The sequence below is a fragment of the Zonotrichia leucophrys genome, chromosome 13 (assembly GCF_028769735.1).
Source record: "Zonotrichia leucophrys gambelii isolate GWCS_2022_RI chromosome 13, RI_Zleu_2.0, whole genome shotgun sequence".
Taxonomy (NCBI): domain Eukaryota; kingdom Metazoa; phylum Chordata; class Aves; order Passeriformes; family Passerellidae; genus Zonotrichia; species Zonotrichia leucophrys.
Genome location: NC_088183.1, coordinates 10,709,058 through 10,735,497, shown reverse-complemented (window position 1 = coordinate 10,735,497; position 26,440 = coordinate 10,709,058). Strand labels below are relative to the sequence as shown.

The 26,440-nt window shown below is 43.7% G+C and overlaps 1 protein-coding gene across 1 annotated transcript; it reads right to left on the bottom strand.

Moving 5' to 3' along the window:
* Positions 1 to 238: 238 nt before the first annotated feature.
* LOC135453758 (organic cation/carnitine transporter 2-like) lies at positions 239 to 25,477 on the bottom strand. Its single transcript, XM_064725096.1, has 10 exons — positions 25,012 to 25,477; positions 16,443 to 16,546; positions 13,765 to 13,919; positions 12,204 to 12,375; positions 11,137 to 11,263; positions 7,326 to 7,426; positions 4,280 to 4,494; positions 2,835 to 3,017; positions 2,255 to 2,390; positions 239 to 1,703 (listed from the first exon to the last, which is right to left on the bottom strand). The coding sequence occupies exons 1-10, from the start codon at positions 25,402 to 25,404 to the stop codon at positions 1,616 to 1,618; spliced, it is 1,674 nt and encodes a 557-aa protein (XP_064581166.1). The 5' UTR covers positions 25,405 to 25,477; the 3' UTR covers positions 239 to 1,615.
* Between the last annotated feature and the right edge of the window lie 963 nt (positions 25,478 to 26,440).

The following is a 26,440-nucleotide window of genomic DNA, read 5'->3' as shown; positions in this document are numbered from 1 at the left end:
GAAGAATTTAACCAAACCAAACCACTATAGTCTATAGAGCATTTTCTACTTTCTTCCTGTGACAAGCAGTCCAAGGTACACATCAGTCCCACTGCTGGAGTCTGTTACCAAGGTCACAATTTGGGATATTGATTAATGAAAGACTGGAATCAGCCAACACCACCTGTATATTTAAACACCATAAGAAAATGCAAAACTTCCCCAACCAGCTGCTGCAGCAGAGTAAGGACCCTGAGAGTTTAGGCTACAAAGGTTTAGGCTGTTTATTATTATTGTCTTAATTTAACAAGACAGAACAAAACACAAGTGCCATGAGAGAGAAACCTTTCACCACTCACATTTGTCACACTGTAACCAGCATAGCACAAATGAGACTCTGTGTACATATATAGTGTGTATTTAAAGAAACACAGGTAATGCCAAACTTCCATAACACAAGGAACAGTTTCTTGGCAGACTGGCAACAAGATTTGTGGGTTTGTTGGGTTTTTTAAACAATTTAAAAGCAATTCACTGATTACATAAGTTAAGTGAAACTTAACTTAGAATGTACAGACCTCACAGCAATCATATAGGTGACACTTGAAGATGGAGAATCAGGGGTCAGAGATATATTCTGGGTTTTGTTCTCAGTACATTCCACCAGGAGGTCACTGCAGTGGCATGATTAACATAAAAATTTACAACTAAATGTATTAATTGTGTGCATGTGTACAGGAGTGGGGAAAACACAGAACAAAGACAGGAGAATTGTTTCCATCATCCAAATTGCACAGAAAACATTAAAACAATTTATACATAAAACTTTCACCACACATTGAAAAGGGAGAATGCCAAACTAACACCACTCCCTCTACACACAGGTGAAACCATTTGCATTATTTAGAATAAATCCAGCCTGAAAAAAGGCCACATCCAAGGTCAGATGTAAACAACTTCACCAAGAAGGTACAGTTGAAATCCAGCATTGGAATCAAGTGAATTTCGTGAACAAAATTTCAGTGCTAAATACTTTGTGCAAGACAGTCCTTTCAGTCTATGCTGAGTTAAAACATAACAGGTTAGAATTAATTCTCAAAATCTTTCTTTGCATCTTTCTCAATTTGATAACAAATTAAGCATATGCAAAGTCATTTGAGCAAGATCACAGAGAGGCATGTTGTCATAAACCTTCACTATAATAAATAAGTTTCCTGTTCACAAACCGAAGTCAAGGAACCAAAAGCAATGAGCAACTTTTCCAGGCAATTTTTACCTCTTGATGTAAGCATTAGCTTTGGAGGAGGTTCACTGAAGAATCCAGGCACACTGCCAGCCCTTGAACTCATTTTCAAGTATCTTTCAGCTGAACTATATGTGTAAAGTTACAAAAGATTGATCAGATTCTGCTCCATGGTACTACTGCATGAACTCAACCGTGGCTGAAAAATCTCACTGAAGGCTACAAAGTATTTATGTTCATATAAAAAGAGAATGTAGGGAACATGGTGCTTAAATTAATAAATAAGGTTCAAATTACATAAAACAAAGTGTTGTCACTAGCCCTTTCTAGGATAAATTTTAGAAGAAAAGTCCATTTAACTTTCAGTCCACCAGGAAATACATAGGAGTTCCATCAAAAAGCTGTGCTTTTAAAAATCTCTGGATTTTCTTCTTCCTCCTTGGATTCCCTTGTACTACTAGATGGAGGCCTGTATTCCAACCTAGAATGAAGAAAGAAAAAATAAAATAACTTTAAAAACAGATGAGAGAACTTAGGAGAAAAAAAATCAGAGTCGTGTCTGAAAGGACACAGCTTCCTATTTTTAATATCCTGTTGACTTCATGTGAAAAGGTCCCTTTCTTACAGCACATCTGTGCTCATGTGTCATCTTCAATCAGAGCCATGGCAAAAGGCCAAATGCTCTCAGTGCCTTTTAGATCAGCTGAACTAAACTGGAAGAGTTCAGCTCTTCCCCAGCACTTAGGAGACTTTCAGGACCTACAACATGCCCCTATACCTTGATAAAGCAACATACTTTTGAAATGCATTCCTCAGATGTACTTTTATTAAGTCATCAGAGTCAAATGATAAATTTGGAGTGAGAGATGTACACATGAACATTTACACTTGGGAAGAGGGACTAAGACTTCAGCTAAGCTTTTGTATTTTCAACAGAGTACTACCTTTGCTGTAAAACCAGCCTCTCCCTCTGACCATACCTAGGCAAAACCAACGCTCAGAGCAGAGGATGTTAAAGCAGGTGGCACTTACCCTTTGACCCTCAGCATTTGGTCAATGGTGTCAGGAAGAGGCATGCCATAGCTTTCAGGCAGGAACAGTGTGAGAATTCCTGACAGCACAGTCAGGCTCCCCATCAGGATGTAAGGCAAAAACCGATCATAGGCACCTATGTAAAACCCAAAAAAGAAGAGAAAGAAACAAAGAAAAAAAAAAAAGCTGCATCAGCTCTAAGTTTCTGGTAATTGCCTAGAGATCCTGTGGATGCCCCTTCCCTGAAGTGTTCAAAACCAGGCTGGACAGGGCATGGGGCAGCCTGGTCTGGTGGAAGTCTGGTGGAATGAGATGATATATAAGGTTCCTTCCAACCCAAACCATTCTGTGGTTCTATGGTAATGTTTGTACCAAGGTTCAAGGCTTTACCTGTGTAAGTTTGTGCTTTCAGTAGAAACAAAACCAATCAACCCCCATGACAGCCTGACTTTCAAAGTGAATGTTATAACTGTGGTTGTAGGAACTCAATGAGTGGGAATAAACAGCTGTAAGGAGTGTCCTTATTGAGGCAAGAGAATTGAGTCTCTGGAGCATCTCTCCAGCAGCCCAGGTAACTCACCAAGGTAAACAAAGTAGGGTGAGAGGATGCTGCCCAGTCTGGAGGCCATGGAACTTGCTCCAACTCCCATGTTTCTTACTACTGTTGGGTAGAGCTCAGCCGTGTAAACATAAACCATTGAGAAGGCAGAGGTGATTCCAAACTTGCCCAACATCACCAGCAGAATAGACAGCACATTGAGATCTGAAAGCCAAACAGAGTCAGGACTTAGGCTCCTGCAATTCACTGTATCCCTTAACTCCTTTGTGTTTGTGTAACTCCTGCCTAATTAACTCCAATATCTGCTGTCTTTTTCCCCTGTAAATATCCACAAACATAAGCAATGTTCTTTTTAATGTTTTCTTTTTTAAATTACTAGAAGTCAACGTTTCCATTTTCTCTTGAGAACAGGACTTCCTGCCAAGTGAAAAATAAGGAGAGCAGAGTCAGAACTGCTGAGATCCTCTCAGGTTTCAGGGGCCAGACCTCTGCTATTGCAAAAAAATGCCATATATCCCTTTTTAATGAAGTGAACAAAGTAAAACATTTGAAACAAATTATTTTATTTTAGGTTTCCTAAAAAACTGGTTTTTCATAAACATTCTTAGCTACATTCTTCATTCCATTAACACTCTTAGCTGTAATAATTTAATTATAGGAAGTTGAGTTGACTTCAACTGAAACAGTTAAGGTTTGGAAATCAAAATGGATCATATCAATGTCCAATTGACTCAAAGAATAGGGGAAAAACCACCAAACCTGAGAATGCAGCACACATATTACTGTTATAAAATAAGCAAGGCAGTTCTCGCACATTCTATTTTGTATGTCTTTGATTTTTAAATGAGTCCTAGGCAACATCACCTCCCCTTATATTCAATATTGTTATCAGTAATGACTCTATAGCCCTATTAATCTGACTGGACTAAAGATATGTATGGTTTGAGATCCAATAAATGTTGCTTGGCCTTCCTTCCCAGTAGCTCCATATTATTTAAACTATCAACACTAATTCAGTACAAACATATCTGCTTATCAAAAATACTTTCACAATGACTCCATTGAAAGTAACTCTTTAAATAAGCTCCAAAGTCAACAGCAGCTGTTTGGGAAGCGAGTTCTGCAGCCCCTTGGTAACTTCCACTTACCAAATTACCAAATTCTGGTTGGTTTAGTCTTGGTTTTACACCTGGACCTTACCAGGACACCCTGCCAGAGATATAGCTTAGAGGCAAAGCTGGACTACAGTTCTAATCCCAACAGATCCCAAAGCCAATGACCCACCTTTCAACCTGAGTCTGAATGTCCTGCTGTGGCAGTTACTGAGAGCCAAGGAGTAGGGGCAAAGACAGGACACGGGTGTCTGCATTGAGTCCCCTCAGGACACTTTTCCTCCACATCTGCCCCATGCAAGGTCCTGCACCTCACCTATCATAGACATGTGAGATCAACTAATGATTCCATACGTGAAGGCACCAGCTGAATGAAGAGAAGAACACAGCCTCCCAAGAATAACGCAGCAGCCATTGAGTACCGTCGGGGCAGGTTGCGCAGCAGCAGCCACGAGATGATGTAGGCTGGCACCTCAGTCACTGCTGACAGGAAGCAGTTCACATACACGTCTCCGTGCAAGTTGGGTGTGTCAAGGGAAAGTCCAAAGTAGCCAACTGAGATTATCATCCTGAAAGAAACAATAGCAGGGTCAAATCTCTCTTCTTTCTCAGGTTGCCATGAACCTCTTCCACATTTCCATCAAGCACAGAAATGGCTGTGTAGGGTAAATTCAGCATCTGGCAGACTTGTTCACTTCTGAAGCAGACTCAGAAACAGCAAGTCAACAATTAAAGCATGCAGATGCTTTTGATCTTTCAGACTGCTCTTGAATTCAAAGGAAAAAATATATTACCCTGGGAAGAAAGTGATGATCATTCACACAGCAGTAATGCAGTAGTTGCCTTTATTATTGTTTATAGCCTTAACCTGAAAGTCTGAGCTACTGAATTTTATTGCTGCTTAGGCCTACAGCAGCTTTCCATTATGTTTACCAGAAAGCTCTGGATGGAGATCATTGTTTCTGGGTCATTATGCTCCATGCTTTCTGTGTAAAGTCAGAGAGGAGGAGAATGGCATCCTGGCAGCCCCAAGCAGCCTGTGATTTTCTCTGCCATGCTCCAAGCTGGCTGGGCAGATTCCAAATGACAATGGCATGCCTGGCTGCCTGGGCTGGTCAGTGCATCAGGACAGAGACTGGTGACTGGATCACTGCAATCTTAATTTTGTGCCAGCTGACAGCTGGCTTCCATGTAATCCAGAGAAATACACAACTGGCCTTGGAGACAAACTCTGTCCTGTCCTGGGAGATGCTGGGTAGAGAAGGTTAAGCTTTACTGACAAGTATAATGTGGTAAATAAGGAAATAATGGGCAGTGGATCAGGACATGTCCAGGTGCAAACATGAGCCACAGAACATTTGGCATTTCATCTCCACCAGCATCTACCTTATAACAGAACCTGGAGCAAAACCCCTGCACAGCACCAAGTGCACCACTGACAAAAGATCAGCTCTTCCTCCTCCTCACTGAATATTGGAAGAGCCTTCATAAGGTCCAGTTGCTTAAAATAAAGCTGCTTAGTGTGCCTGGGAGGGCATGAAGTGACACAGCTAAGAGCTACCCCCAGCTGCTGTGGTGCCCTGCCCTAAGCCATTCTTCTCACAAGTAGTTCTGCAGTGTTTTTCACACCCTGTGCTCCTTGGAGTTATTTTCATATACAAACTGTAATGCTGGAATTCCCTTTTGGCAGCAGATTCCCTCAGCTCATTACACTGGCAAACCTTAATATAGTTATATAATTTGTAGAAAAACTTCAGTGGTATTTACACATCCTAGGGTGCCAAGAAGCCAAACTTCTTCATCCCTGGTGCAAACCTTGCAAAGGGAATAGTTTAAGGGCCTGTTACTTAGTCAAAATTATAAAACACTCAGCACTATGTAAAGCTGATATATTGCTGCCTGCAAGTATCCTCTTTTATAGCCCTTTTTGGTGAGAATTTTTAATTAATGACATGGAATACACCATCAGTGTACCATGGGCTGGAAACTGTGCTGTGAGGAAGCACAAGATATTATGTCTTTATATACTGGGAATTTAAAGGAGATTAGGTCACTGACATATAAATTAGAATAGTGAAAACATTGCCCAACTTAACCAAATATTTTTCTGCAAGAGGAGGTAAGAGTATGCAAGTCAACTGCACCTCCTTGCCTCTTCTTGCCTATCATAAAACTTGATTTTTGATGTGGTAAAAAGCCCTTCAGTATGTGTTACTGAATCCATTAGAACGGATTACATACTGTCATGTCAGTGCTTCTCTCAGTTGCTTCATCCTGCCAGAAATGCTGTTCCAACAGGTTTTGCCTTTGATTTCTACAACCACACACCCAAAGCTGGCTGTGCCCAGGAGCTACTGCCCCACATCAAGCAGATGAGGAGTAGGGCAGTCTCACCTCCAATCACACATGGGAGTCAGTGACTGGACTTGAGCAGTAAGACATTATATAGGCACCTTACTGACATTTCTGCAAGGAACCAACGTTACTCTTCTTTTTGAGCTGTTTTTTTTGGCACAAGTTCCCTTCTCAGTGTGTTTATGGCCTGGCCTTGTGCTTGGTTATGGGCCAGAGAATCTGGCTTAAACATAAGCCAATTCATCCTTTGCCCTAAGATGCCACATCATCTTGTATGTGCTGGCAGGTCAGTGGACTGAACTCTGAGGCTGTGCCACCTAAGGAACAGGAACATTGCTCAAGAAGACAGCATATAAACTTAGTTGGCTCCCAAGCACTTAAGGGACCTTCTTGGTTTGGTCATTAGGTACATGCACTAATTAAACCTCACTTGTACAGCCTCTGGCAGGTTTTCAATTACCCTCTCTGTTTACAGCTTAGTAAGATTTCTGGTAAGGAAAATAACTACCATTTAATCAAACTGAGCATAAAGCATGGCTTCAGCCAGTGAAAGCCAAGCTGAAGATGACAAGTAGACAAAGCAGGTATCAGGAAGATATAGGGAAATCTCAGATGAGAACTTCAAAGGCAGCATTATCCCTTTAAGAGCCAATACAAAACAAATGGAAAGAGTCTCCCCTTATTCAGCATCACGTTCAGATCCCTGGGCAGAAGTTCTCTGACTGGGGACTGACTATGACTCATTCCTCTAAAAAGACTTTGCTACAGTCAGAAGAGCATTCCCCAAGGTCCAGGATGAGGCAGCATTCCCACACTTCCACTGTCAGCTGTTTGGATTCTTGCTCAGTTCAGGATAAGCCTGACTGTTCAGAAAGTAACACCAACCCAGATGTGTTTCTACACTGTCACCAAAATGAAGACCCTATGTCACCAGAATTTTGTTGTTTCAGCCAGCAAGTCACTGAATTTTGAACTGGTTTTGTCTGTATCTCTTCAGAATTCCTTAATATTTAAAGTTACATACTCCTGAATCACACTTGCTTACCAAAGAAGCACTGACATAATTGTGATAGTTAGGATATTTCGAGTTCTCAGTAGATCCAAAATGGTGTATGTCTGTTGCTTCTGGGAATTCACATCTTGTAGCTGTAAAAGAGCAAACAACAAAACATGGGAACTTTAACTTCCTGCAAAAATAATGATTATGAAACTAAGTCCTACCACCAACTTATACCTCAGTCTTTTGATCTACAGAAAGGTTTGTAACAAAACACATGTAAGAGCCAAACTTGTGAAAGTAGAAGCTCCTCTCTAATTTAAAGTCACTTAAAATTTAGACTGAAACTCTTAACTCTCGTGACCAGTGACAGAACTCAAGGAAACTGCATGAAGCTGAGTCAGGGAATGTTTATCAGAAAGTGGGTGGCTGGGCACAGGAACAGCTCCCCAGGAAATGGTCACAGCGCCAAGGCTGACAGAGCCCAGGAAGCACTTGGACAATGCTCTCAGGCACTCTCAGGTGTGACTCCTGGGGTGTCTTGTGCAGGGCCAGCAGCTGGACTCGATCTGTGTGGCTCCCTTCCAGCTCAGCACATTCTATGGGTCTATAGTAATAATTTTCTTTGTCTGAGGCTTCACAAATCAGCTGCTTTTTGTTACTTGAATCATAAAGCAACAGCATTAATTCACTATTTATATGTCACTGCTGGAAGGGTTCTTACATCCAATTTTGAGCACTGCATCTGGAGAATCAACTGCACTCAGACTAGAAGAGAGTAACATGGATGGTGAGACATTTGATAAAAAGTAGAGGGTTTCTTTAGCCTAAGGGTCAGAAGACCAAAGATATCTGGAAAGACACAGCATAGTCTTCAAATATGAGGAAAACAAAGTGATAAACTGTCCATTGCAGACACAGCAACAATTAACAAGATTTGCTGCAATAAACTGCAGCAGAGCAGAGTTAGCCAATGACTTCTCAAGATGGACCTAAGAGTAATGTATTTAAACTGAGACAAACTGGCTAATGAGCTGAAGAGTGCCCATCATTATCTAGTCCGTTTTTGAGATTATCTTCTAAGAATGTAAACAAAAAGACAACAATCTTTCTCCTTTCCCCATTAAACTTTCCAGCCTCTCAACATAAAATCACTTCCGTGTAAACAATGCAAGGGTATTCATCCACAAAGTATGAGAACAAGTTCTGTGCTTGGTAAGACGGTAAAAAAGATTTTTTTATTTATTAGGACTTTATTTAGGCTTCTAAAGAGGGGGACCAAGAAAAAGATTTTTCAAAATGTAGAAAAGGTGATTTAAGAGGACAAAATCCATTGATTAAAACTATCAGCTCTGATAAAGCAACTTGGAGTTTCTCAAACCTCTGCAGTAACATGAAAATTCTTTCCAAGTGACAGTCACTTCTGAAGATCTGGATAATGAAATAGCAGTCTGGTACACACCAAATTTCTGTGAATTTGCTTTCATGGATCCCGTTTTCTACAAAAGCCAAACAGTCCTTTACCTTTGTTAGCTTTCTCTCTGCCTGAAGCCAAACTTACATCACACAAACTGTAGTCACTCCACAGCTCACAGCCCTTTCTCATAAATCACATGATCTTTCCACATGCCACTACTTGTTGCCAAGAAACAAGGGAAAAAAAAAAAGAAGAAACAAGCAAACCATAAAACAAAACCAGGAAGAGAAATATGCAGTCAATTAGTCAGTTGATGAGAAAAAGGGTCCTTGTCTTTCAAGAGCTGGACAAGCAGACAACATAATCTTTACCAGGACAGGCTCAAACAAGAAGCTATGACAGAGGGACAGGTAAAACAAAATGATGGTTTGAAATTAAATTTATCATCCAAACATTTCTATCCCTTCTTAACCAACCAGACCCCATTTGTGCTCCACAGCTGGTTTGTGATTCATCACCTGCTGGACCTCAACTGGCCTGAAATCTCTGGAGTCCAAACTCTGCAGTTGCAGCTCTGCAGCTGCACAGGCTTGAGGGACTCTCCAGCCATAAGCTCGGGTGGCTCCTCCACCCCAAACACACATTCCAAATGAGGAAGGCAAGGGGCCAGCCAGATTTCTGAGAACCTCTCTGCAGCCTAAACATGCTTCCTAAACCCTCAAGAGGCTCTAAGCCTTCTGCTTTCCAGCTCTTCAGATAGCAGACACAAGAACAATGTAAACACACCACTGATGCAGAGGAGTTCTGCGCAGATCTTTTGGCCACAATATTACTTTTACCTTAGAAAGGAAAGAGATGGACAGGAATTCTCCATGTTCATCAAGATCATTTTCCTTTGATGGTCAGAAAGTTAGTATGTTTTTGAAAGCTGATGTGCTAGTGTCTGTAAACGCACACCACATTCTCCAGCCCACCCTGCTGCAACACATTTCTCCTTGTCCAGCATTTCCTGGAATAAAATCCCTATTTTTGCCCCTGCCTTCTGCTCCTTCACTATCCAACCCCATTCAGAGACAGCAAACTCATCAGTGTTTCTTTCCAAGAACAAGAGAGAAGATTCCAGGAACAGTGATCTTAGGCAGATGTTGGAGCCAGAGTTTATTTTCTATTCTCCCACTGCAGTGCTGGCAATAGATGAGTTTTTATGGCCACAGCATGAGAAAGAAGAAGAAGAAAAAGCAAAAGATGTATTCTAACAAAGATCCAGAGGAAAAGGTATCAGAAGAAGTGTTTTCTTGGCATTCTTACTCTGTTCCAGTAAGACCAGGATGTTTGCCCTACCATCTCCTAATAAGTCTGCACAAACAGCTTTGTCAGTACCCAGCTGACTTCAACACAAGGGAAGCTGTTTCAATCTCAGTAGCAAACACCTACAGCTTAATGGCTTCCCATTCTCCTTAGCCCAGAACAGAGGCATTGTAAAGCAAATGAGTATATTATACTCATTATATTCATTATATGTATTGTCACTTAAAGGACTGTCAACTGTCAGCCTGCAACAGCCCAGACAGATTCTGTCAGGGTGCCCATTCTCCTGTAATATACAAACAGTTTGTCTGTCTTGACTTTCTGAGGTCAAGTTTGAATGTCTACAGAACGGCTTCTACTCCTTAAAGGCACCCTTCAGCTCAGACAAAGGGAAGATTTCCAGAGAAAACAGGAGCATGTAGGAAGAAAGAGATGGGAAAGATATCTGTCACTACTTCACCTGAAAGGGGCTCAAGTGTTGCTTTCCCTAATGTGGATTAGAATCCTAATATGCCCTTATGGATTTCAGAAGTGCTGAAGGAATTAGCAGTGACTCAGAAAAAGGGGCAATCCAAACATTCCAAGTATGGGATTAATTTAAGAAATTCAGAAATGTGAACACACAAGCAGCACACTGTAGGTTAAGAAACATATCTTTAGAGGTTAAAACATATTAAATTAGTAACTGTAAATTCTGTGACAGAAGTTGAGTATGAACTAGAATTAGAGTATTTCCAATGTCATTGGCCAGGATTTGCCCTGCGTTATACAGAGTTATATTACAGACTGAATTAACACAGAATCTGTTTGGTGGAAATATTTAGATGACTAAGCAATAGGCATCTCAAATTCATTATACTCCCCTGAAAAATAGAGTTGAAAAGGAAAAAGGGCAGCTGTAAACTGGATGAAAAAGATGTTTGCATTAGAATGCATGTTGGCCTTCCTGTGGGAATGGCACCACAAAGGCTTTGCAATGAAGGGAAAGGGTATTGTGCTTTTCAGCAGAAAACAATAATCTTTCACCCACTTGAGAAGCACAGAATGCAGTGCAGGCATAACTCCATTCATCTGTATGGAATTAATTGCTTTACATAAAGTCCACAAACAACTGGACTGCTAAACAAGACTTACCTCACTAGGGTCAATTATTACATCAGGGGCTGTAATGCCATTGGTTTTTGCAGCTTTTCGGATGATGTCTTCTGCCTCCTGAAACCTCCCCATGGAGATCAACCACCGTGGAGACTCTGGAATGATCCTGCAGAGAAGGTTCACAATAACAAGCCTGCATTTCCACAGAAAGAGCTGCTGAAGGGACCAACACATTGTTCCAGGCAGGAAGATCTCTGAACATGCCACATCTTGCAGGAATTAGTGCAGTGACAACAGAAATCAGATTTACAAGAGCAGATTAGTGTAAGGAACAAGACCAGACTAATATGCTCTTATGGATTTCAGAAGGGCTGAAGGAATTAGCAGTGAGTCAGAAAAAAGAGCAATCCAAACAATCCAAGTATGGGATTAATTTAAGAAATTCAGAAATGTGAGCACACAGGCAGCACACTGTAGGTTAAGAAACAAATCCTTAGATGCTAACACATATAAAATTAGTAACTGTAAATTCTGTGACAAAGGAAAATCAGAGAGCAGAATTCCCCAGTCATTCGATTGCACAGGAACGGAGATGGAAGCACAAACACAGCTGCTACTGTAAGTGAAGCAACACCACCACCACGTGGACTATTTCAGCTTTACATGCCACTCATCTTTAGTATTTTAACAACTACAGAAGAAAACACGGAAGTGCCACAGCTGTGCAAGTACTGTGTTGGAGTTTGTCATATCTGTGTCACCCTACCAATGCCCAGAACATCTGTTTTTTCCTTCTGCCCTTAGTTCACACCTATACTTAAAAGCCTGTGGACTTCAGTTGGTGCAGAAGTATGAGTTTTATTGACCTTTTTTTGCTTTCTTTGCATGTGCAAGACTTAATTTTACAGAAGCCTAGAGAACATGAAGAGCAGATTTTTCGGGCATCAGTCAGATCACATACAACCCCACGGACCGACAGCGAAACAACCGGGACACAACACCCATTCTTCACCTACCCATTCCTGAATTTCATTAACTTCATCATCTTAAAAACCTGCAGACAGGACCTTCTATAGACTAAAGCCTTGTGAGTGAGCTGTACTCACCACCAGAGCGGGATGCAGAGCAGGCCGGGCAGGGTGAGCGCCAGCAGCAGCATCCGCCAGTCCCGGAGGAAGAAGGCGAACAGGGGCAGCAGCATGTAACCAAAGGCATAAAAGATGCACACACCCAGGGTGCTGAACAGCAATCTGACTGACTTGCCAAGGATTTCTGTGCCTGTTCAAAACAGCAGAGGGATTATTAGATTTTCACTTAATAGCAACCAAGTAACTTAATAAAAATGCCCCTAGCAATTGGCTTTGAAATGCACTGCATAGTTGCAGGGTGTAGCACTCTGGTGTCTAGTTGGAGGCACCACAGAGCTGCTTCATGATGTGATCCTGCACCAATGGAGGTAATTACATGTGTAAAAGAATGAGAACTGGGCCACATAGCATTTCTGTAGCTCAATATGTAGCTCATATTTCTGTAATTTTATCATTTTAGAATCTTACATTTTACCTGAGGAGCTGAAATCACCTGACATTCTCAACAGTTAAATGTAGCTTGATGTCCAGAATCCTCTCCAGCTTATGAAGAGCGACCAGCTTCTTTAAAGAATAATTCAAAGGTCCCTAAACTAAGTTCCCAACCTGTATCACCTTCTAAAAGACTATTTAGTCTATCTAAAAGACTATTTAGACTATCTAAAAGCCAAAATCCTCACTGTCTTTTGGGGTAGACATATGGAATTCATATTGGTTACAAAGACCACACTACTGCCAGGGGAATTAAATGCATGAACAGGGGTCAGTGCCCTCCTCCGAAATGTTTTGGGACCTTCAAATCAAGAGATAGAGAAGAAAAATACAATCTTTCTTGTTTCCATGGAAATCAAAGAAGATGCCAGCAGTTGCAGCAGGCTATGTGCAGTGAGCTTATCTAAGCACCACTTTCACCCCTGAACTGGCCTTCCCTGGCTCAGAAATAGTTTCTTGCCACCATTTGGTACTTTGGACAGTAAAGTCACGGTAAATGAATTTTTTTTTTTTTTTTAATCTCAGATTCATGAGGTAATTCATATCCCCATAATTAAATATGGTCTTAGTTAGCTTGAAAGTATACAAAGCAAAAGTCATGACGACATTTAAATTTTTACTATAGGCTGTTTAAAGAATACTTTATAAAATTTACTCTACCTATCTTGGTTCTTTTGCAACTTTTAAATAAAACAGGTATTTAGGCTAGAAATGGACATCAGAAATCCCAGAAAAACCATAGAATCATGGAATGGTTTGGGTTGGAAGGGACCTTAAAGATCATCTAGCTCCAATCCCCAAGAAATCATGTCTCACATGTATTATGCCTCCTATTAGAAGTTGGACTTTATTTCAAATAGTTTCTGGGGTTTTGCCTCTTTTAGGATGGTAAACCATAGAAACAATTCAAATTGCACCTCTATCAGCTGGAAGCTTCCAAGGAGAAGAGAAGTTATTCATGCATGGTGAGGCCACACTCTTAACAGTGTTGCTTGGCAAAACAAATCTACCCTAAGTCAGTACTGAAAAGGAGCAGAAAAAGCACAAGATGAAAGGACACATGCAGTGACCAGCAGGACTTTCATACCAAGAACAAATGCTGCCACGTAGTTAGATATCTGTCCCATGCCAACCAGCACAAACAACACTGAAAACATCTCCCAGCTGGTAGAGAAGACCTGTATGAAACTGAAGCCAGTCTGCATTGCCAGAGTTGCAAACAGCACATTCTTCCTGCCAAACCTTCCATGGACAGATTAAAAAAAGAAAGAGAAGGGGAAAAAAAATATGATTAAACAACATCATGAACGAAATCTACAGAAACAGAAAAATAAAATTACTTATATGCATAGTTAAGGAGATACAAAACTTCTGCAAAAAGCAGAGGTTCAGGAAATGCAACACAGGCACAACTATTCTAAACACATTAAAAACATCACTGGCAAAGAGAGAAATTATATTCTAAGGGCTGCTAGTTAAGTCATCTTCAAGCGTGCGCTGGAATACTTATTCCTCTCTTACTGACTGGAAACAAATCATCAGAAACAAGTTACTTTAAGTGCAAGAGTATCCAATGCTTCTCCTCCTCCAAGGAGCACATGGCCCCTGACAGATCAACATGTCAAAAAAAGAAAAAGAAGAAAGGAAGAGAGGTATGCTTCTGGAAGAGAGATGAAACTGAGATTTGGAAGATGCTATTGGCAGTCAGTGATCCCGTGCCACAATCTCTATTCCCTTTGGAACAAAATTAAGGGGTTCTAGAAGAACTCCTGATGAAGTACTAACAAAACTCCAAAAACCAAACTAAACTCAACCTGTCAAGCTGCTGTAAGAGTGGCTGCTGCTGTCCTGGCCCAGGCAGCCCCACATTGCTGGGACAGGGTGTGCTGAGTGCAGGTTTCACAGCTCCAAAGTCCACACTGACCTGCAGGTCTACAGCTGGTGTCAGGGGCATTACACAAAGAACTGTTACTTGAAACCCCCAAATATTCTGTCAGCCTTCATGTCTCAGGCTCACTGCAGTGCAGAACAGTGCAGGCAGCTTTGCTGGACCATCCTCCTCATGGACAGAGGAAGCTCCTGACCCTGAGCTTGGTGTCCCTCAGTGGCTACAAGTGACTGGATGGATGGATGGATGCAGGGATGGATGGACGGATGGATGGATGGATGGATGCAGGGATGGATGCAGGGATGGGCTCCTCACCTGCACCTGGTGAGGATCTGTGCCACCAGGGGAAGGAGCTGCAGGAGACTGCCAGTATGAATGAAGGGAGCTCATGGATTCTGGCACCAGAACAGCTGCTGGGTAGTGACCATGGGAGACAGAATCCTTGTAGCAGACAAGGAGCTCTTTGGAGGGAAGCACCTGAACCTTCTGAAGCAGCAGCACCAGGAAAAGGTGGTGAGAGACTCAGGGAAGAGGGGAATCACCCCTCACATGGGACGGCATGGATCTGGGCCTGGGGATGAGTGACAAGCCAGCTGAGATCATGGGTTGGGATTTGCAGGGAGGATAACAAGGGTGCTGGGTGCCTGCTGCAACCACCTGCTGAGAAAAAAGCAAACAGGACCTGCTGCAGAGCACCACAGGAAACCTCCTTGTGTCCAAAGGCACTGCCCACCATGAGGGCTTTGAACACTAGGACATGCTGGAAGGACACAACCCAGGAGGCTTCTGGAGCTCATTAGTGGTGACTTCCTAACAGAGAAGGCTGAGGAGGTGACAAAGGGACACTGCTGGACCTCAAACAAGGCTGCACTGATGGGGGTGTGGGGGCCAGCAGCCTGCTGGCTGTGCAGGGGGAAAGAGCAGGACTGGGAGGGGAGGAACCAGGGAGAAGGCAGGATCACAGAGAGAGCAAACGCTGGCCTGCCCAGGGATTTTTTTGGACAAAAACCATAGCATATATCTTTGGGGAGAAGTAGAGGAGGCCTGGGTAATTTTTAAAGATCATTCTTTCCAAGCTTGAGATTGGTCCATCCTGATAGGCAGCTATGAAAAGGCTCTAAATGATGCCAGAAGATTTGTGGCATGGAGATTATGTTTCAGTGAAACAGAAACTTTGCAAGTACCAGCAAATTAGAGAACCACATATTGTTCTCAGGGAATCAGAAAGACTGCACACAATGCACAGCAAATCCCAGGGAGAGAATCAGAAAAACTGAGCTTTACAAAATACAAACAACTGTTGGCATCACCACAGAAATTAATGGTGTCTTCCTTTTCTCTTGATGTTTCTACAGATAAAAAAGAAAGTCTTGCTTCTCTGGAGTACAGCTGAACAGCATTTATGCTTCCACAAATACAGATCATTGGACTTAAATGCTGTACTTGATGATGAGAAAAAGTAGCTATAGTTTATAAAAAGAAAAATCCCAATTTAAACTAAAAAAAAAAAAAAAAAGAAGAAAACAAGTGTCAGGGATCCCTCAGAAGGTAGTTCAAAGTAAACAGAAGAGATTGATCAGATTTTTCCAGACAAAACTCATCTCCAACACCTGTTTTCTGTCACAAAATACCAGTTTGCCGTAGAGTGACTTTGTTGCAAGAACAAGCAGATGTAGACAACACTTACTAACAATCTTTGTAACATTCTGCTCTAGCTCAGCATATTTCTCTACCCACTCTGTGTACACTCGGGTTAGACAGTCACAGAACAGACACGTTAGCAGTTGCAGAAGGACACTAGTAGGAAAGCTGATGTACAACAAATGCCTACAAATGAGCATATCAAAGAGACAGCAGCTCTGGTGTATATACTTTACTTGTCTGAGAGCTGTCCTGAGATGAAAGATCCCAGCAGGACACCCACAAAGAACAGGGAGGTGCTCAGGGGTCCCTTCCAGTCGTCGTCACACACGAGATTCCACTGCAGGGAGAGAGAATTGGAAAGTCTTTTAATAAACAGGATTTCCCCTCCCTCCTAAACTCTGCTGAGCTGGCTTTGGAAGGACTGAGAACAGAATTACAGAACAGTTTGGGCTGTAAGGGGCCTTAAGGACCATCTCATTCCCACCCCCTGCCATGGCCAAGGACACCTTCCATTGTCACAGGCTGCTGCAAGCCTCATCCACCCTGGCCTTGAACACTTCCAGGGATCCAGGGGCAGCCACAGCTTCTCTGGGCACCCTGTGCCAGGGCCTCACCACCCTCACAGGAAGAGTTTCCTCCTAATATCCAACATAACCCTGCCCTCTGTCAGTGTGAAGCCATTCCCCCTTGGCTTGTCACTGCATGACCTTGTAAATAGTTTCTAAACTTGATTTCCCTACATATTGTAATGTTTCCCATTAAAAATTAACATTCCTAATTTAAGAAAAATTGAACCATAGAAACAACAATATAGGAAGGAAAAAGCCTTTTATTACATTTTAACATGGTTTTGAGAGACAGGAGACTGCTCATTCTTCCCTGGGAATCTAACTAACCTCAATTAGAATCTTTGAAATACAAATTGAAATATATACCAAATAAACAAAGATTTCCAAGTAAAAACAAAAATGAGGAATAAAAGGAAATATTTTTAAAATAAAGTCTTCAATATTTTTCAAGATCCTACCCAGTTCAGTCAGATGTTTTTGAAACAGCACTTGTGTTATTTTTCCATCTACATAAACAACTATTATTAAAAGACTCTCAGTTCTATTTTGGTTTTCTGGAGGAAAAAATGTGTAAATATTAGAAGAAAGGACAAAACCCAGCAGGGATCCCTCATCCCCTCCTTCACAGCTATGTTCTGACTGGAGGATATAAAGCCAGTTTCCCAGAGCTCTCCCAGTACCTGCTGCCAGAGGGCAGGTGCTGCAGCCCTGCAGGAGAGGAACTGGGAGGCAACAGATGTGAGACCAAACCCTCCTGAGTGTAGTTATTCAAACAGCTCCTTCAAGGCCCCTTCTGGTGTTTTAGCAATGGAAAATTTTAGGTTTTAATCTGTATTAAAAAGGTCAGAATGAAAATATTCACCCTGACCTGAATAATTAATCCCCTTTGTCCCCCAGTTACAAATAATTGAGTCTATTTTTTTCAATTCATTGAAGGGAACACCCTTGCATGCTTTGATCTGCTCATGATAAACACACAGCAGTTGCTGTGTGCTCCAGCTCCCACACAGGGAATGCTCCTGTTTCACTGTCTGCCAGCCCCATCTCCTCAGCACCGAGCCTTTGACTCCAGGAATCTCACAGCCCTCAGCCCTTCAGTCACACCAGAACCACATCCTGCTCATGTTTTAAGGCTGGAGCATCACTTACAACTATGCACAGAATGAACAACACCAGCAATGGCCTTCCATTGCCAGATTCCTGCATCAAAATGCAACAGAGCCATCGCTTATTTCATGGAATAGCATCTAGTTTTGAATTAGAACTGGGAACTGTTCCAGAGATGAATTATGGTCATTCACACAGGCTACACTCTCATCAGCTGTCTAAGTCTAGCTGCCAGCCCTTACATTACCTTATATTTATAAGACAGTCATCATAAGTATTATTTTTAAGGTCAATATGCACCTTTTTTGCAACTGTATTCTGTTCATTTCACAACCCCTCCATTGATAAATCTGTTTATGATTTTATGTCTGAAAAATCTCTCTTTCTATCAGATTTCATAACCCTCAACATTTCCTCCCCAGGTCTTTCCAGCCTCACAGCACCTGGAGCTCAGGTACCAGCACTCCAGGCAGTGCTCCAGCACATCCCACCACCACCAATAATTAGGCATCACTACAGAAGTTCCTTCCAGAACTGTGGCTTTCCAGTGTGTTAATCAATGTATCCCACTCATGGTAAGGAATTGAACGTACTATAGTTATCCACATCATTTAGATTATGAACTATAATTAACATTTATAGTTAAATCTCTATTATTCAACAAAAGCTATACTTCATTGTAGATTAAAGAAATCTTGAGTCTGTCATGACCACAGAGGCTAAGCCAGCTAGGAAGCTTCAGTAAAATATACCTGGCAACTAGGAAATACTAGCAAATGATTACTATCAAATTTATAATTTATACAGGCCAAAGGTCTCAGTGGTTAGTATATGCCCTTATATGACAACACCTACTAGAGAAACAAACAGCACAAATACAAATCCTGCTGTTCTAAAGACTTGCCTGCTCACAAGCAGTTATCTTTGCATCAGCTAGTGCAGCCAGACATCCTCAATAACAGAACTAAAACCTGTCTTGGTCATTAGTCTGTTATTACTAAACAGATCATTACTTTCCAGCTGATCACCCTGTGCCTGTGAGTCCACCACCTCCTTTCATCTGTCCTACACCCTGCACTTTGGCACAAGGCTTGAACAACACTTGGATTTCCAGACACTGGCACGTTTGTGTCCTACAACAAACACTTCCTTCAGATCACTGAGGTGGAGACCTTTCTTGGAAAAGTTCACGGTATTAAAATGTTTTTTTAAGCTCTGCCAAAACCTTCTTGCACTGGCAGGTGGAAACATACTGGGCATTCAAACGTGGCAATGATTACCAGCTTGTTTTTCTGGCCTCCCTGTAAAGCACAGTGAGGAGCTGTCATGCTCAGGATCACTTTGAACCAGGCATCAAAGTGAACTTCAACATCAAATTTCCAAAGTAGAACTACCTTGGTTGTACAATACCAGTTATTTACAGACTCCACAGAAACATAATAATTAGAACAAAGGGATTTTAAGGTCTGTTACCCTTTGCCCCAGTAAATAAATGTCAAAGTCTTCAAGTCATTAATGACACACCTCTAAGGTCTATCATACTGCTTGTCCATGATGATGGCATCATCCTTCCAGATCATTTTGCAACCATACCCTTCCCTCAACTGCACGTTGTCCAAGAGGAAGTCACCAAGGCAACCCTGCTAGATCAGCATGGCAAAGAGCAAGTGACCCAGGAGCAGTTACTAATCAACCCCTGCTGCTGGTAGTGCTGTTTGGACACAGCACACCGTGACCTAGTGCTCTAAAACCATGTGCTATGTTCACTTCTTAGTAGCTAGCATCTCGTTCTTTTGAACTAGCCTGCTAGCTGTGACAGCCTTTGCCCCACTGGACAAGATAAGGCTAACCTTGGCAAGGTATCTGGGCTTCAAACACAAGAAAAACATTTCCACTCTGTTTTTGAAGAGCAGTTGCTGATTGTGAAGCATCGAGCTGCTCAACACTGGTACCCAACAGAACAGAGCATTCTTGATCTATTTTGTTATAACTTTAGGACATCCTCTGTTGCAGTTTAAACTTGTCTTCTTACTCATCCTACAGATATTGTGTGATTTTTCTACTTCCCAGGCCATTCCTCAGGCTGGGGTGATGTCTGCCAGCAGCCTCACAGCCAGCACAATGCTCACTTGTGTGCTGGAGCCGAGCTGTGCTCAGGCACCTCTGTAAGCAGATCTCTGGCTGATGCCAGTGCTGGTGAGGACAGCTGGGAACAGGGGATGAGGAAAAGAGGACAGGCTATGGAGATGGCCAGGGATGTGGACAGCTTGGGTCAGAAGGCAGGGGGAGCAAAAAGGAGAGGGACTGAAGCAGTTGCTCCTCAAGCCCAGGTTTGGGGCCCGAGTATCAAACAGTCCCAGGCACTTACAGCCATCACTCACACACCTCTCTAGGACAGCACTTTCCAAGTTCTGCTTGATCTCTGACATGCCAGTTGCCTGGAACCATGTCTCCAAATCCCTTGCTAGAAAGGCAAGGCCAGTGACAGAACTGAGAAGAATGAAAACTCCATAAATTACTCCATCAGATCTCCTACCTCCCACAAACTCATGACCCTTCCCTAGTGCCAGTACAAGAACCCTAAACAAAGCTGGACTGTGACAAATACAAACCTTCAAGAGCATCATCTGACTCCTGCCCTACAAGAAAAAGCCTCATAGACAAAACAATTTTTACAGCTACAAGATACTGTGTCATCACATTCCTTTATTTTTTAAAACTCTTTTCCTGTCTTGCTCAGAACATGCACAATGATAACACCTACCAATTATGCAATATGCCTAATTGAAAAATTAAGTGGCTACTTCCATGTATTAATTTTTCTTTTTAAAAATCAAGACTTTTTGAAGCTGGCCCAGTACCCTGTATTCTCTCCTTCCACTTGCTTCTCTCAGCAAGTAGGGGCAAGTTCTTCAAAAAATCTCAATCACACAACCAAGTACTGACAACCTTTGATGCTGAATCTGATTTTGTTTATATCCATACAAGTGTTCTCTGCTTACTTGAAAGCTGTGTTATTAAACACCCTTTCCTCTAAAAACACATTTGTATATTCCAAATACTTAAAAGGTCTAGATGTTACATTGAAACTTATTATGTACAGCAAACAGAAGTCTGTGTCTACAAAATACACATTCTGCTTAATTTTGCCTCCTCTAGCCGTTTTACATTTTTGCAGCCATAAAGTTTGCATAGAACAGGAAGGAAATTGCCAAATATTTTACAATCCCAGTGCAGAAATTGAACTGTTCCCTACACATCACATTTTTGAGATGGCTGGAGAAAAAGGAAACAGGGCACTGCCATCACCTGAGGTGAGTTTGAATTTAAAAGTAAAGGCAACATAAAGGGAATTTTACCTTTATTAACTGCCCACAGCGCCTCTAAAAGAGCACTGTTTCCATTTAACAATATCAACTGCAGGCCTATTATTCTTTAACAATATTAATCTTACTTTCTGTTGTGATCTCAGAAACAGCTGTACTTTGTACAATTCCAAACACTACTGCATGATGTGCTTTTAAATCACACCTTGAAAAACCCAGCATTTTACAAACACCTTTATCTGTCAGATATTTGTATTTACTTATTAAATGAAAACCAGACTTTCTTTTCCTTCTTCTGACAAGACTAGTAATACTAAACTTTTGCAAAGCTGCAAACAGCTTTTTCAGCTCCTGGGGCTGCAAAGTCATGAGTATGAAACTTCAGCCACAGTGATAAGCAGATATTAACATACAACAATAAAAAAGAAGCACCTATTTTAAAAGATGATAAATAGTGGAGGTGACAAAAAATGTTAATTAATGAAGAGCTGGTGAGAGCTGAACCTGGATGACACAGGGCTGATTTACAATTCAGCTGCTGGCCCCACTCCTGCAACAGCCTGCTCTAGAGGAAGCTGTCCCTGCCCATGCCAGCAGGGGTGCAAGAAGATGATCTTTGAGGTCCCTCCCCACCCAAACCATTCTATGATTCTATGACTGTATAAATTACAATGTCTAGCACAAGCCTGTGTTTTTATTTTGGCAAAGTGAAACAATACATCCCTCTGCCTTCCAGCAGAAACCTCTGGATGAGCAGCTGTGCCCCAGAGCCCATTTGTGTCCAGCACATGTCACTGCTGCAGCCTCCCCTTGCTCCCTGGAGCCCTGGCATAACCCACTCACCTGCAGGAACTGTGGTGTGACAGCACAGCAGGGCATTGCATCCCTGGGGTACAGAATGGAAGCCTCTGGGCCCTCACCTCTGCCCAGAACTTTCTCTCTCTGAACAGCCACACAGGAAGGAGCAGCAGCCCTGCACCTGACCAGCCTCCAGACACCTGGCAAGTCCCACCATGTGCCTCCTTCCCCTGCAAAAGCCAACAGGCCCTAAAGTTTGCCAATAGCAAAACTGACACAAAGCATGCAAATCTGGCACACACCACCTGCACTGATTTCAAACTGATGAACAATACAACACCTTTTTGGAAGTTGAGGATGAATAAGTGCATCCAAAATTCAGCATCTGTTTATGGTTCACTGTTTAAAAATTACTCTTGTGTGAACTAAAATGTTCTGACTGATGTATCATCTAACACCTCATTATATCATATTTCTAGTGCACTCATGCCCTTAACTCCACTGCTCAATTCTACTCCTGGTATAGCCCCATAACAGCCATGACTGGCAGAAGTTAATCTTTTCCCTTAATTACTCCTGGTTTAGTCCTTTTACTACCATGTATGAACTTTTACTACTCCTACATTCATTTTTTACAGGACTTATGGAGGAATTAGGATGACATAGCTGGTTTCTTGAGCCAAAATAAAACCCTTCTTATGCCCTGAGCTACAGCATTTCAAAAAGTAAAAGACAGAGATTTTGTTACACCAGAGCTGGTTAAATACTGCAGACTGGCTAATAACAACCTTCTGTTGTTAGTCTGTGAGAAATGAAAGTCTCTCTTTAAGTGGGAGAGAACTGAATGTTTTAAGTCTCCACTGAAAAGCAGAACCACAAACAAGGTTTCTCTAAAGTCATGAGAGATTCAGCAAAAACCTTTCTTAAAAAAAAATCCCCCTTCCCCCTCCCAGTGTCAGCCATGGAAATCTGGGACAAAGGTCCTCATGATTATTCAACAACTTAGATATGCAACTAAACACAAGATTAGTTAATCATGAAAGCAGCACCACCAAGCCAAGAAATTAAACAAGTTAAACACTGAAAACCTGTAAGTGTGTGAAAGGCCACAGCTCTTGCAAAACTCACTCAGAAGCATTAATATTAGAGGAGAAAAAAAAAAATACTGCCTCAGTGCATGATGCCTGGGCAGACAAACATTGCCTCCCACGGACATGGGACATCTGCCAAGTCACACAGACCAGGAGCCAGGGCTGGGGAGTCTCAGCACTATGTGAGCAGCTCCCTTGTCTTATAGATTGTAAAACTCCTGGACAATACTCCAATAGCTCCAGACATTTTAATTAACATCCAGCCAAAGCTGAGCGAAGCTCTAAAGACAAGGCAGTACATCTAAGCCAGGATCACTATCTCAGCACAGCACTCAAACAGCACCCATGTGCCCCCTGTGAAAGGCCTGCCCACGAAGATGCCAACAGCCTCACACTGCCCTGAGAGCACTCAGCCTTTCACAACAGTGCATTCAGCAAGCACTGGAGCTGAGACATTCCCAGCAGCTTTCCTCTGCAGTAAGACAGCAATTCTTTAGATGAGGCAATGCCTTGCACTTGTCAGAATCATTCAAACCCTTGACTGAGTTTCCTACAACTCCTGTGTTCCCATTTCTAATCCTCCCTTGTGCTGCCATGGCTTCTCTCCCGTGCTCCCCAAGCCACCTTTCCTCTGTGCCCAGATCAGCTTATGGACATTTAGCACCCACACCCATCACTACCCAAACACTGATCACAACCCAGTTTGCAAAACAAGAAATCATGGCAGATTTTTTATGGAGCTCCAGCTCCATGAAACTCATGTCCAGGCAATGGGACTGTACAAACTTTGTAAGCCTTCTGAAAAAGGCCTATGCTTGTATTGAAATTCAAGTATTCCTCAAAAGTACTTATCAAAATCCATTTCCTTGCTTCTGAAGTCAACCTGCCCCTGTCTGGACAGCTATCTTGTGAAAGCAGTGACAATCAGCACAGCTTCACCTTTGGTAGGCTGCCCACACCCCAGACCTGACTCAGGCAGTGTACACCTGCACAAACACAAACATGACCTGTCCCAGCACGTGAGCACAGGGACACAGCAGAGGCACTGTGGGCACACAGCAAAGTTCAGGGTCCTTCGAATAAAGCTTTAAACCAGGCCTCCCCACCCATGTATCTTGCACAACTCAGGGTGACTCCAACCAGTGAGAGTGGTGACACATGGGCACAGGCTGTCCAGAGGAGCTATGAATGCCCCATCTCTACCAGTGCTCAAGGCAAGGATGAACAGGGCTTGGAACTACCGGGTGTAATGGAAGGTATTCCTGCCCATCCCAGGGGGTTGGAACTGGATGTTCCTTAAGGCCCCTTCCAACACAAACCACCCTGTGATTTCGTGAGTTCTACCACCTTTATTGTTTTAAAGAAAGAAAACAAACACTGTTGATGTTCAAAGAGACATCTCTGTCACACCAAGCAAGCAGAACCCAACGCTGACCCTGCTCCAGCCCCTTGCACAGATACCTGATGAACCAAGAAGCATTTGCACAGTGTGATCAGTTTCGCTGGTAAGGAAACAGGCTGCACTTGGAAACTCATTATAGAAACAAACAATGTTAAGGGATTGGAATGGACCTTATAAAGATCATCTAGTCCCTGATATAGACAGGGACATCTCCCACCAGACCAGGATGCTCAAGGCCTTATCTCAACCTGGCCCATGAACATTGGGGATCCACAACCTCCCTGGACAACCTGTTCCAGTGTCTCACCACCCTCACTATAAAAGTTTCCTTCCTCGTTTTTATGCAAATGAAAGTGAGCAGAAGACCTCAAAATAAACTCGGCATGGCGGGTTTAGCAGCACATCAATGTGCCGGCAGAGAGCCCAGAACGCAGCAGAGCTGCACGGGCACTGCGATAACCCCGCGGCTCTCCGCGGCTGCCCGGGATTCCCCTCCCGCTCCCGCGCACCTCGGTGACGATGGTAGAGTGATAGACATCGCGGCTGTACTCCCAGCCGTCCAGGCACGGCTCCTGCTCCAGCGCCTCCAGCTCCACGTCGGAGCCGGGTCGCAGCCCCAGCGCCGAGAAGTTGGCGAGCGCGGCCAGGCGGTAGCGGCGGCAGCGGCTCGGCACCTCCTGCCCGTCCCGCAGCTCCAGCGGGATGCTGGCGTTGCGCCACTCGGCGCTCAGGTTGGCCCCGCGGGGCACGACGCACCGGTGCTCGGGCGTGCCGGCCAGGAACACGATGGAGAGGCCGTTGAAGCCATTGGGAATGATGCTGGCGCTGAGCAGAAAGAAGATGAGGCGCTGGAAGCGGCCCCATTCGCCCAGGAAGGCGGTGGCCGCGTCGTAGTCGCGCATGGCGCGGCCGAGCTGCGGCCGCCGGTCCCGCGGCTCGGTGTGGCGCGGGCAGGAAGCGGCTCGGCAGCGCAGCCCCGCGCCATGGGCCGGCCTGGGGGTGGGGTTTGCCCGGGGCCGCGCAGGTGGGGCCGGCCCGGCGGAGGCGGGCCCGGGGCGCTCCGCCCGGAGGCGCGGCGGGGGCTCGGCCGGGCCGGGCCGGGCCGGGGCAGGCGGAGCCGCCTCAGGCGGGCCGAGCGCGGCTCTGCGGCGGCCGTGCTACGCACGGCAGCTCGGGCACACACGGCGGCCCCGCACCCTGCCCGCTGCGCCCGGCCTCGGCTCTGGGCCTGGGGCGGCTTTCCAGCTCCCGCCCGGCCCAGGGCTGCGGGACAGGTCCCCTGCCCTTCGTGACTAGTGATCAGAAACGGCCATTAGTACAGGCGTCGGATCTGGCATTTACTGCCTAAAGAATTCAAAAACCAGGGTGGAGATGAATTCTAGTCAATGAGGTGGGAAAGGATCCCACAGATCGTCGCGTCCAAACTCTGACCAAACAGCCACGTCCCATGTTCCCTTAAACACCTCCAGGGACCCGCACTCAGCACCCCCGGGCCGCCCGTTCCCACCCAAGGGTGACTGGGCTGCTGCAGCCCCCAAGGCACACTGTGACCCTGCCTGGGGCTCTGCCAGAAAACCTCGTTGGGGTCAGTGCCACGTATGAGCCAGGAGCCTTCGTGGAGTGTTCTGCTCACCAAAGCAGGGCAGGTGCTGCAAGTTCAGGAGTTAAAGGGTTCCTTGGGTCACTCTGTAGCACCTTCCCACAGCTGCGGTTGTCCCTTCAGCAGGCTCAGCTAAAGCTGTAAGAAAGCTTTCCCGACCCTGGCACTGTTTTCTCAGGCAATGCACACTACATGCTTGACAATAAATTTAATAAATAATAAATAATATTCTAATCCTAGGCCCAAAATCCTAGCTCAGTACCTAGTGGTACAGGCAGGAACTTCACAGACTCCCATAGATATACAATTCAGCTTTTGAACTGATCACTGCACAAATT

What these genes read in the sequence shown, in the direction of transcription:
- LOC135453758 (XM_064725096.1), bottom strand. Translation starts at nt 25,404, where the DNA reads ATGCGCGACTACGACGCGGCCACCGCCTTCCTGGGCGAATGGGGCCGC. An exon ending in TAATAATTGACCCTAGTGAG is followed by an intron (nt 7,427 to 11,136) that starts GTAAGTCTTGTT and finishes GCTCTTTTACAG; the next exon opens with CTACAAGATGTGAATTCCCA. An exon ending in ATTATGTCAGTGCTTCTTTG is followed by an intron (nt 4,495 to 7,325) that starts GTAAGCAAGTGT and finishes TGTTTCTTTCAG; the next exon opens with GATGATAATCTCAGTTGGCT.